At 36.9% G+C, this 12841-nt stretch overlaps 1 protein-coding gene across 1 annotated transcript; it reads left to right on the top strand.

Moving 5' to 3' along the window:
• Positions 1-419: 419 nt before the first annotated feature.
• Positions 420-12711, top strand: RNF175 (ring finger protein 175). Its single transcript, XM_057419117.1, is given in 7 exon segments — positions 420-545; positions 7393-7547; positions 8387-8480; positions 10079-10133; positions 10136-10203; positions 10848-10981; positions 11823-12711. Coding segments are annotated over 7 exon segments (762 nt in total). The 3' UTR covers positions 11953-12711.
• Positions 12712-12841: the final 130 nt, after the last annotated feature.

Raw genomic sequence — 12841 nt, 5'->3', positions numbered from 1 at the left:
GAAGGGAGCTGAAACAGGGGTTTAAGTCCTCCTCTGAGTTTACATTTGCATAACTTTGGCCTAAAGATTATGTGGACTCAGATCTGCAATTACAAAATGTCTGCTTAAACTTCATAGGCAGTATGTATTTGTGGCTATATTTATGTTCAGGACTGAGTTACTAGAAAAAGAAAAAAAAAGACAACTCTGCCCATTACTTTACATTTCCTTTTTCAGGATAATAGTTCTGGCTACAAAGACCAAGTATTCTCATCTAGTTGGTCACCTTATATCTTCATGTATAACAACAGTAATCTATTTCTTCGTAAGGTAACTCATACATAAGCTTACTGTCACCTCCAGGTATAACAAATCAATTTATTAATTTTCATTTTTTTCTTTCCTTTTTTTTTAATAGCAACCTTTTCACACATTGGAAGATGCATGCAAAGCACAATGGCTGTGAATCAATGTATATCAAGATGGTTCCTGTTCTTATTGCAGCCTTAGCTGTCACCCAGATTGTGCTTTCTCAGTGACAGCAAAGACACTGTCGATCATACAGCGTGAATAGCTTGTCAGGAAGACAGCGATTTTGGACCCCTAGTGGTTAAGACATGATCTTTCTCAGGTAAGACTTGGGAGTCATGACATGTTCTTAAGAGTTTACATCTAACAAGACAGCTGAGCCACTGTGGAAAGCACCAAGCCATGGCTTTTGGTCAGATGGAGAATAGCTTTTATGTAGGAACTAAAAACAACTTGTATTTTATTTTCTGTGGATGCATACTGATGCTGTGGTCAGTCTTTAGTAGGTAAAAGCTTTCAAGGAAAAAGCTTTGAGTCTGCAAACTGTCTAAGCAGAGCAAGGTCACTATCCTTATCTAGATGAAGTAATGTTACCGAGGGTTTACTGAAAGAATTCAAGGCCGGTATTCATCAATTTATTCATGCACATGCCTAATTAGAGGGAAAGTTTGTCTTGTGGTTAACGTGCTAAAAACTGGGGCTTATGGTGCTTCACATCACTTCCTTTCCCCTACCACAGACTTCTCTGCAAACCTGAGGAAACAAGAGTGACATGACCTCCACCCCTGACCTCTCTATCCAATAGTTCTTTTAAAAAACAGACTTCTCAGAAAGGGCCATTCCTTAAAAAGCAATGCGAGTTTTAAGTAAATGTTAAACAAATATTGGGGATTACAAACATATTTTGAACAGGCAGAATTTTAAGAAGACAAACAGCTTCTTAGCTTTTCCATCTGCCCTAAATCATCTGCAGATTGAAATCTGGTCTTTGGTAACTGAATTTCTTAATAGCAGGGACATCGATAACTGTCATGATCAATACTTTATCTCTTGGCAATTGCTCCTCAGACTCTAAAGCATCATAACCCCTGATTTGACAAGTCTGTTAAACACTGAAGAATGAAATCTTGATAAAATTTACAGAAATTGTTTTGGTACAGGATATATACAGTAGCATAAAATTGCAATACAGAGATTGCAAAACAGGCTTTTCAGCTGTACCTAGAAACAGGTCATCATGACAACATATATGCAGGTGAAGTATCTAATGAAGTCACAGGTAGCACAGGCCACTGAGGTTTTTAGCTTCATATCCTTTGCAAATACACACCCAACCCTGAGCGCACACATAACCTGAGCATGAATAGTATAATCATATACAGTGTTACTTTAATCACTATGTTCTCTTTAACTTCTCTTCTAGACCAGTTCTGCTGTATAATTCAATTGTTTTTTGCTCTTGTTAGCATCTCAGTTCAGAGATTTTCAAGTATTTATTTCCCATCCATTTTGTGTTACTGATTTCAACAGACATTTAGAATAAAGAGCACAGCACTGAAGTGACTGAAGTCACTCAGACTGCCCACGTCTTTGTTTTCTATCAAAAGTATTTTGCATGAGACTGGTATTGAATCAGTGTTGAGACATACTTGAATTCTGAGTACGCATACAGTGATGAGCAGCTGTGAAGGTCCCTATCTGCCTGGGAAAGCCTGTAGGAATCTAAAAAACATGCACCCTGGGTTGCATTGGCATTATACTCCTTAGCAGTATTTAAAGTTAGTTAATGTGCACTACGTAGACTTAACTTCTGTCAAAAAATACTAACAGCCAACACTTATCACAGTTCTATTACTTGGGTAACTTAGCCTTCAGCAATTGAAGCTTCATTCCCAACTATTAATTTACAGGAGCCAGTCACATCTACAGAGTGACATAACCGATATAGAAAAATATACATTGAAATAGAAATGAAATTTAGTCTAATATAGGGAGGCTCTAATACAATTGCAACCATCACAACCCTTTAATAAAACTTTTTGATGGGTTTTGTGTGTTTGCAGTACTTTTTAAAATAAAAAAAGCATCTGCACCAGAAATGTGTTGGGGCCTCAATTTCAGTACATAGCTGTGTGGCAGCAGCAAGGCCTCCTCCAGTAAAAGAGGAACTGAAACAGAGCTTCTTTCAGTAAAAATAGCAGCACCAGAAGCTGAAGTTCACTTTGTACTGCATTTTGGCAGTTCTGCTTCATGCTCTGTTTATCTGGGAGAGTAATATATTCTCACACCTATCACCTATGTCTGAAGCTACTTCATAATAGCAAACATCACTCACAGTGGGTCTCTGCCAATGGTTTATTGCATTTATTCCATGTTAGGTAACTTAAGAGTGTTTGTCACCAAAATAACTTAAAAGTTTGTCTGTTAAGTTATAATTGCCCTCATGTTTCATATCCAGATACTTTTGTATAGTTATCAAACACACCGTTGATCTTTAACAGCACATCATTCAAGTCACAAATTTCTACCAGTATAATAACTGCAAAAATATGATCCACTGTACTTTGAAAACTAACAAATAGGACAAGCATTAAGACATAAACTTGACTGATGACACAGATGAAAAATAGCTAGTATATATTGTTGCATCAAGTAAGGAACCTGATTTAAGAGCAGAAACTGTAAAGATGGTGGCATTTAGGATTTAAGCAACTTGGTTAATGTATACAGGAAATTGTTCATTTGCCATAAAAATAAGCAACAAAAAAATACATCTACTGCTCCCCTAAGTACAGGCAGGTCTAGATTTCTGCATTACAGTTCTTCCAGGAGGCAGTTATTATGCTTGTGTTCATGTGCATATCATTTTTGTTTGATTTGGTAGGAAACATTTTAATAAGTCAAATTTGAAAAACAACCACATGCTCACTAAAGAGAAAACAGCCCTCTCCTTTTGCTGGCTTACGCATTTCTCTTACTTGCCATCCACCTTTTGACTGCTTGGTTTATGCCTGTATAGTTCACATACAGGTTAGACACAACAGTGGCTAATACTGAAGAAAGCAAACACTTTCACCTGCCTATGACAATATGCTTACATCCTTAGGAGCAAAAGAGGAAGTAAATTAGACGTAGAGGTAGAACATGTTGTTTTCAATTCGAGGGGGTAAACTTAAGCTCTTTTTTTCTGATCAAAACCTGCTCTTTTTCTTACATGCAAACATGTGGAAAAAAAAAAAAAAAACAGAAGCTTGGTTTCTTTTTGAAAGAAAAGGAAATGAAGGTCAAAGGGAGCATAAAATCAGTCCACAATGGAAAGGCCGTTCATAAAGGCTTAAAAATAAAACCCAAAATAAAAAGCAGTGACTACTTACTAGATACAAAAGAAACAGCACCAGCCTGTACCTTCCAAAAGAGCTTTATCCAGGCTTCTTGAGAATGTAAAAAGTCCTCCTGAAAAAAACCAACTCGCTCAAAAAGGCTCCTATTTCAAAGAGGAAAGAGCAAAAAGTTGCAGCAAAGCAACAGAGGCTCAGCTGTGGGTAATTTTGGCAAGAGGGAAGAGTTTGCCCTTTACCAGGTGGCTACATCTAAAGTACCATGTCGTGACCTTGGCATGGGAGGGAAACAAAAAATAAGGGAGGGGTTTTTCTAGTAAGTCTTGGACTGAAATAAAATGCAGGCCACTTTTTCTTCTAGATGGTAGGTGGCAGTTTGGGGTTAATGTCTGTATGATGAGGAAGTAGTTAGAGAAAACGATCTTTCCTCAGCTATTTTTGAAAATTCTCTATTGTTATTTGAGATTTTCAGAAATAAATATGGAGCCTGTGTTCTGCTAATTCACATTGTACAAACCCGGTTTCTCAATAGGTTTTCATCTGTGCTCACATAATGCTCTCATTTCTCCATTTTGCTCACAAATTTTGCACTCCTCTAATGCAGTGAGATGCAGGCAATTATATATTTGCAACTGCGTTATGTGCTCTAGGATGGCAACAAAGAGAGCTAGTCAGAGAATTATCATCCTTGAAAAAAACATTCTGTCCTGTCCAAGACTATTCTATCAATTTTTCTCAACATAAAGGCCGGAGTCTGGCATATCAAATGGGGAAGGAAGGAAAAAGCTTATTAGTGTTCTGAATCTGTGTTCTCCCAAAGGAAATTCTAACTACCAGGTACTCATCTGATTCTTATAATGCAATTTGCTTGCTGATGAAAGCTGTCCATTAATGAAAAATAAATATACGTGGACAATGTTGTTCTCCCCTGGTACAATAGAAATCCTGAAATATCTGAGATACGCAGATTTGTAATGGTCTCAGAACAATTTCAAACACAAAAGCCTTACTTCTTGTCCCATATGCAGTTGCCTAGTTGCCCATTTTACTGATTATGTATCTTGTATCATGTGGCAGCCATGTAATCATCTGGCAGTAATGAGAACTTACTGTGGAATATAATTGAAAGATGAAGCAGCATATTTATGACAGCATTGATTTCTATACCTAACTAATGAGGCAAATCTTGAAAATAAGGTTGGTTGATTTACTTAATATTGAAATCCTTGCCAATTTCCAATGTACTATCATGTATAAGCATATTAATTTAAACCTTAAAGAAACCCAAATAGCTGATTTATTATTTCTTCCATGCATATGTTTTTGAGTATTTGAATATCTCTACATCAAAATAAACTAGATTTTTAGAGAGCTAGGTAGCTTGCGCTGCCAAGTTAACAAGTTCTAGTAAGGTCAGTCTCCCACAATAAATCTAATTATTACGCAGCTATTTTCTTTATGTATGCAGTTTTCACCGTATGCTGTAAGATGGAAAAGGTAGTGGAAGCATGCTCTTCTGCTGCATTTGTTGGTGATAGGCATTCTTATTCTCTCAGTTTGGGGGGGAGGGGTTGTGAGGCAAGCAGAGGACAGATGGATGTTTTTCAGTCGGTGCTTGTATGACCTATTTAATCTGCATAATTAGAAATGGGAAAGTTGTTTATGACGCTGATGCTGACTTCATTTCTAGGTCTTTTTGAGCTCATTTAAAGTACGCTAATGAGAAAAACATTTTACCTTTGGGCAGCAATCTGATTTGTCAGGAAATTCCTCTTGCTATGATGGGTGGATGAGGAAAATTTGGAATAACACGATCCAGATGTTAAAGCTCCCATTTAGCAGCAATGCAGATGCATTATTTTATGGAATTGTCCAGATGGTGACCTTCCAGTATTAATAATAAATCAACACTGTGGGTTTCATCTATATGACTGGATTCCTACCCTTGTCCTCATTTACATGACAAAATATTCATGCATTTCATAGAGGCTAATAGTATTAAAATTAACAATCTGGAAAACATAAAAATCAATAAAGAAGTCTGAAACAATTACTGCAAACAATATACACCAATTGATGTGATAACAGCATCACCTGAGGGAAGGTCGTGATACCGTTTTTTAAATCAATTAGCATTTCATTTTGCAGCTAACATGATAGCAAAGTTCTATTACAGATTTGTATTGGAAAGTATCTACTTTACTGAAGATGTATGCCCCTTTCAATTTTGGCTTTGACACTTACATTCAGGCTTTCAGTCTACTGAGAAAAAACAGCCCACAGTCCATATAGACTGTGGAGTCTATGGAGAGGCATCACATTGGATGACAGGAGCAAGACAGGCTGTCAGGCAGGCAACTTGGAGCCTTTGATGGCCTCCAGTGAAAGCCAAGAGACATCAGGCTCCACGAACAGGGATATGTAGGGACCACTGACCTGCGGCATGCCAGAAGAGCACTGATGGAGCTCTTTCACATTTATGGTAACAGGCAGTGTACTCTGGTACTGCAAAGGAAGGGCTGCAGGGTGGAGAAATGCATTATAGCTATGTGATCTGATAATGCCGTGTTATTATCTTTTGCAGTTGTTTCTATCTGTTAACATATAAACTTACTTTGTGAAATATCAGTTTCCTCAATAGTTTCATTCTTTCTGAGGTTTAGGGGATGTTTTTTTTATGAGTTTCTCCTTTTTCTGAGAAGAAGAAGAATCCAGTCCTGCTTCCCTTTAAATCTGTTGCAACACTGTCTTAGGTTTTGCAGCAAGGAACACATTCCTTCAGAATTCTATTTATTGGATTAAGGAAGGTGATTCATCTTCCATAGAAATAGCTTTTTACTCTAGATAGATTGTGCTTTTTGTTTGCATTTACAAATCCCCTCACCCCAGACCAAATGTAAATTTGAAAACCATTTCCCCTCAGATTTTTTTTTTATATATTTTTGGTAAACTTTCTGCAAGGATGCAGGAGCTAACTCTGCAAACACATATCAAAGCCAGTTTTGCTTTATCTTTGTCATCATCAGGTTTCCACAATCCCAAATCCATGGTTTATTAATGTGATCATGGAGAGAACCGAATTTTGACTCTTCAGTTGGTTTCAAATATTTGCTTATTGGAAAAGATGTTGAATATTTCATCACTGTGGGCACTTCAAGCAAATATACATATTAAATTTGATATAATTTCATTTAGGAAAAAGGTTTAAAAGTTTAAGCCACAGCATTTTGTTGTGCTGAGAAAAAGCTTTCGAGAAAAAGCTTTCAAGAGAAACCTTCAGTAGTCAGGTCATGTAACTGAGCAGCATCCCAAATTAATGCAGTCCAATGTACCCTTCTGAAAGTTTCTGAGAGTTGTTCTAAGGTTTAAAGGCCAAATTGCCTCCACTTATTTCAGAAAACTTGCTCCCAAATCTTTACTCTGGCAGTCATCATAAATTGAGTTAGAAAACAAACCTGATTTTTTCTTTTTTCAGTAGCATTAATTCTATCAATAGTTTAGCTTTTGGAGGATAGGATGTGGGGGTCTGATGAGTTGTATCCTAGTGTTATAACTACTTGCTGCAGTGGGATTACTATTTAGTAGCAAGGTACAAGGCAGGATAATGTTATTCTAGGGTCAAAGGCCCTCCTGTGTCAGATGCTGTGCAAGTCACATTTTTTACATGAGTTTTACAGTTTAGCAATCTTTTAAGCAAACCTAACCATGCAAAATGGAGCTGTAGGAAGTCATTACTTTGAAATGCCTGTCTCAAATTTGTCAACAGCTAGTCACGCTGCTGCAGATGTGGGTTGTTCCTTTTTATTTCACCATCAGACTCTACTGGTGTAGATCCCTGTCCATCTGTGGAATGTTCTCAGTTATCCCAGTTTACATCACTTTCAGAGCAACCTGCAAGCCTTTCTTGGGAAGATCACAACAGTACATCCTTTTTTTATTGTTTTTGCCTTCGTTTTGGGTGGGGGTTTTTTGATATTGTTTTTAAAGGAAAGCTGTAGGAGAAGAGCAAATAAGAATCTCCCTGGAACAAATCTTCATAGATTACAAAAAGGGCCATTAGCAATTATCAAACATGACATGCAAATGAAAAGGACTTAAACAAGAATTAAAATTAAATTCATTCCATCAGTTCTATTTCAGTTTTTCATTCTTCAGACTCTTACCACCAGCAGTCATTCCAGGTGTTATTTAGCCTGATAGCTCAATTTGGTATACATACCAAATAGTCTGAATTTATTTATTAGATCCCCCTTTACTCCCCTAAAGAGAGGTCTCCTTCTTATTTCTCCAGTCTTCTGAAATTCTGCCTCTCTACCCTGGACTCACAAAGACAATTATTAATGCTTCAGATGCTGTTTCTGCTAACTTTTAAGTATTTTAAATAAAATTCATTGGTGGTATACTGACTTGACTATATCTAAATTATCTCAGTTTCTTTTCACCTGCTCTTATTCTGCTCTGTCCTACATCTTCCTCCTTCAGAATTCCCAACTGTTAGTTTTAATTATGTTAGCAATCTGTTCACAATTACCTTTTCTTGTGAAGCCTTAGGGGGGAAAAAAAAAAAAAAGGTTTTGGTTGTTTCTCTTTTCCCTGAACTTTTTCATTTTTATTCATGTTTAAGTAAGCAAGAAATAGAGAAGTGTAAAACTTGCATTATATTTATATGAATACTTCAGCAGAAGCTATATATGTGGCATTTTATGTCACTCTAGAAAATACTTACGGTCTTGAGCAGTCTTTTTTTATCTTATCCACAGGTTGGTCTACAAATGTTTCCTCCTGATCTATAAACTGATTTATGCATTTGGAATTCTGGATTATCTAGCCATAATGTTTGGATTTCAACACAATGTTTGGATTTATTTTCTAGGTTGGTATTTTCACATAAAATTGGGATTTGCAACTGTTATAATTTCCTATTCAATAGATTTTTCTTCTTCTGCTCCAGGTGGATCTCTTCACCACCCACTTCAACATCTGAAATCCCTTTTACGTTGTGTAGCTGTAGATTCTCTTACTTCTTGATTTTTATAGCCACATAGTTGTTCTGAAGTCTGATATTTAGTCATTTTACAACTTGTGCTTCTGGTGTGAAGAGAGGAGGGGAAAAACTTAAAAATTCGTACATGCGTTCACTCATTTAATCCCCTAATTTAACTAAACTAATCCTCACTTCTTCATTTATGTACCTGGAGGAGATGAGACATAAAAACGCTTGACATAAACAACAAAAATAGATGAGCGCATTCATACCAAAACCACATTCTAATTCTTTTTGAAAATTATGATTTCCCACTCTACTAGGCTATAATGTTGCTAGGGGGTTCTCCTCTTTTTATTTTGACTATTGCCAAAGACAATGCTGTACTCTTGATCCCGCTGGAATTTTTGCCTGGGTAGAATTTGGATTTTCTTTATGTTTGTCCAGAATTCCTGTCTGACAAATAGCCCAGCCAGAGCTACTGTGCTGGACCCTGTTTGAGGTACAGTCTGACCAGAAGTTCCAGGAATTCATCAACAGTGTGTTGATCAACTACATAATACATCTGCTATAAGTCCAACACATCTTGGAGCTATTGGAGATATTGCACATAAATGAATCAGTTGTTCCATTAAGTGTCAGATTTATTGCCTGTATGTTGTATAGTTGATTAACTCAAAAGTATGTAGCTCTGATGGAAAATTCCGGGCAGAAACAACAGTTTTGTGTTACCGATACCATTAAGCTTTATTCAGCTGAGGTATTTTATTTAACCAGCTAAATGCCCCCACCAGTGTATTTCAAAAATATCGCTATAAAATTTGTTAGCTCTATTTTAAAGGTTTTCAGTTAGTGTCCTATTGCAGCAGAAATGATGAGTCTTTCTTAATGCTTAGAAGCTCTATTTTTATGAGTATTTGGTAGCCAGATTTCAATCTTCCAAGACCTGTAACACATATAATCTCGGAGAGGTGGCAAGAGATGTTTGTTAACATTTTTGCAGACTCTATTGAATTGGGGTTTTGAGGGGATAGTGGGTTAAACACAGCTTGCTGAAATTTAGCAAAGATTTTATTCAGGAGAACAGTGGGCTCTTTCAGATACTGCCTTATTTAGATTTGGCTGATCTCATTACTTCTGCAAAACTATTACATCTATCTAATTGTTCTGTATAATAAGACTCTAAGAAAAGTCCCTTTCTGTAAGAAAATGTGTCAGTTTGGCCTTCCTATAAACAGAGCTAAGTAGTCATGACTCCAAAAGCAGTTCATAGCCTACTTTCAATGTTGCTTACCATGAAGCATATTGATGCTTCCAAGTATGAGTGTGTCTGCTGCTGCAAGAGAAAACGAAACTAAACCTGCAGTTTGAAGGAAGCAGGAGCTACCTGGAGTAAAAAAAAAACATTGTTGATATTTTATTCTGACAATTTGGACAAGAACAGACCCACCTGAGTACTCTTTTGTAGATTTATGAATGAATCAAGTCTGATGGCTCCATGGATTTTGCTGTGTCACTGTTTCTTGTGGGCTGTACTATGGAGTGATGGAAAGAGACTTGGCAGAGATTTGTTCTGACTACATGGCTTACACCGTTTCTCTAAGTGCTGAGGGTCACCATCCTGAAAACCACTTGGAAGGTCTGGAAGTGAGCTGTTGAATCTCTTGTGCCCCTAGGTTCATGAGACTGAGTTCTACTGGATACTTTTGCAGTAGATTAACCTCACTTTTCATGAGGAGAGCTGTTTTTGTACCACAGACAAACTGCTGAGCTCCTTCATCAGTCTTATGATTAGAAGAATAGTCTTAATGAAGTAGTAACCAGTGACATATGCCAGTGTCTGATTTGGGGTTTTCAATAGGTGGGCCCCTATGTACAAGAGACTACATAATTTTCCATAGGATACAAGCTTCTTCCCCAAAGTTTGTGAAAGACTCTTCTTGCGCTTTCCTTTTTATAGCTCCTATCTTCCCTTTCCAAATAAAGCGATTATCTCAGCACAAATCTCCTATGTCGCAGTTACTTAAAATCAAGCAGACTGTTGCTGAATTTTTTTGCATCAGCACTAAGATTTTATTTTGTGTGCATCCTGGCAGTAGTAAACTGAGACAACTGTAGCCATTTCTGTGTTGCCCTTATCTCTGGCAGCATTTAAAATGTATTTATGCACCCTTGACTTTAAGCAAATATTCTGTTGTTCTTTGGCTTCTTTTTTCCTGTAAATTTGATCTTGACAGTTTTACATCATCAGTGGCATACCAACAAGGAATTTGTCCAGTGACATCTGTGCAGTCTGTGGGCAGAAAATTCTTGTGGGTATAAATGAAGAAGGGATTATTGAAAATACCTACCAGCTGTCCTGTAATCATGTGTATCTTTTCCATGTAATTATGGAACACTTGTTTTCTCCTCTTTTATACTGCATTAAAAAAATAGTAAGAGCAGCAATAAATACTAAGAAAAAAAAAAAGGAACCAAAACCACATTCAGAAACAACGTAGCAGAAAAATAAAAATAGGAGCATGAAATATATTTCAGTTCTGTGACACAAGTTGAGTCCATGCAGCTTTTTGACAGATGAACTGATTCAAAAGTGTCCGTAAGACCAAAGTTTGTATCCTACGTCTGCCTTTCAGGTACTTTGTGTGCAGCCGGTGTGGGTGTGCTTGGCAGTATGTTAGATTAGGCACGCTGACCCAGTGGTCAGGTCTGCTAACCCAGACTCCCCCATACAGCAGAGGATTCCCCCCAGCTGCACCTGGGGCTGTGTTTGCTGGGTAAATTTTAAGGCAGATGTGGAACCTTTCTCAAACATGGCATGTACATACCCTACGGGTGGACAGAAGATGCAGTGTCTCATACCTGGGGATACCAAACAGCTCCTCACTTTGCATTCCAGAAATTAAAGTGAAAGGTATCACATATATGTTGGAACAATATTACTAATAACCCCCTTTTGCAGTTCATAAAAGTATCCTGGCTTCTTGCAAGCTGGAAAATATGAATACCAGTCTAGATGTTCAGGACATTGGATTTAACTTCAAAATAATTCCAAATGTTTTAAGTAAGTTGAAATTGCTCGGTTATAAAATAAAGCAGTATCCATAATCAGGCATTAAAATAGTCTGTTGACGGTTTGACTAGGTTTGCAGATGTAAGCACTGGACCTTCTTTATATTTGAAAGAACTTTTAACTATACACCTGATCTCAGGTTTCATGAATCCTACATCCATGGCTGGTGCCTTGTTGGCAAGGACCAGGCTTGCCCATACTGCCTTAAGAAAGTTAATTCAAAGAGAATGTTAAGTAACCCATACGATCTCCCTAGCAAGTGCTTTTGATTTTGATTTTCTAAACTGTAGCCTGATTATTTACTAATTCTTGTTTTGATCTGCAGTGAAAGGATGAGATGGCCACATTAAATAGGTCAAAACCCAATTATTATTAAGGAACAATTACATTTAGGGAAGATGATAGTTATGTTTGGCTTTCTCTTATCTAAGACCCCAAGCAAGCTAGGAAAAGTCCATATATTTCTTCCTTCTTGATTTTAAGACATCCGGAAATCATTTTTATAATGAGAGGAACATTTTAAAGAATGTAAATCACAATTCTAGAAAGACCATGCAGTGGATTTTGCTCTTTAATGAAATAACAAAATTGATATAATCCCCTTTCAGAACAAGTGCTGGTTTCCCTGTCTTCTCTTAGTAGTTAGTAAACAACATTTTTTTCTTTAGTAAATGAAATCATAGTTGAAGATCTGCTGCTGCCGCTGAAGATACCTGCTCAAGTAGAAGCAAAGTTTGGCTTGCTTTTTTGAAGCTTATTTTAACCATTTATAGGGAGGATATTTAATTCCAACCTGACCCCTAGTAAAAAAAAAAAAAAAAGTAAATTAGAAATGTTGAAGGCATTTCAAAATTTTAATCCTTTTTCTTTGATTCTGGCTAAGAAAAAGACTAAGATTTACCTATTGCTGCATTTTTTCTGCAGACTGCTTAACAAAAGAGTAGGTGGGAACACATATATATTGTATAGACAACTTTTGGACTGGCTCTGCTACCTGGTGGCTTGGCAACCAGATGTTATAAGCCTCATCCAAGACATTAGTTACTCGTTGGATCTAGAATAGGACTCAGATTATTAATCAGAATGCAAAGTGTTGGATATTTACTGGTCTATAATGATATGTATATTCTGTACGTAATTTTAAAAGACTAGAAAAAA

Source organism: Pezoporus wallicus, unplaced genomic scaffold (genome assembly GCF_028554395.1).
Source record: "Pezoporus wallicus isolate ANWC-B61680 ecotype Strahan unplaced genomic scaffold, APGP_CSIRO_Pwel_v1 contig_2384, whole genome shotgun sequence".
NCBI classification, from domain to species: Eukaryota; Metazoa; Chordata; class Aves; order Psittaciformes; family Psittacidae; genus Pezoporus; species Pezoporus wallicus.
This window is presented reverse-complemented; position numbering and strand designations above follow the sequence as displayed.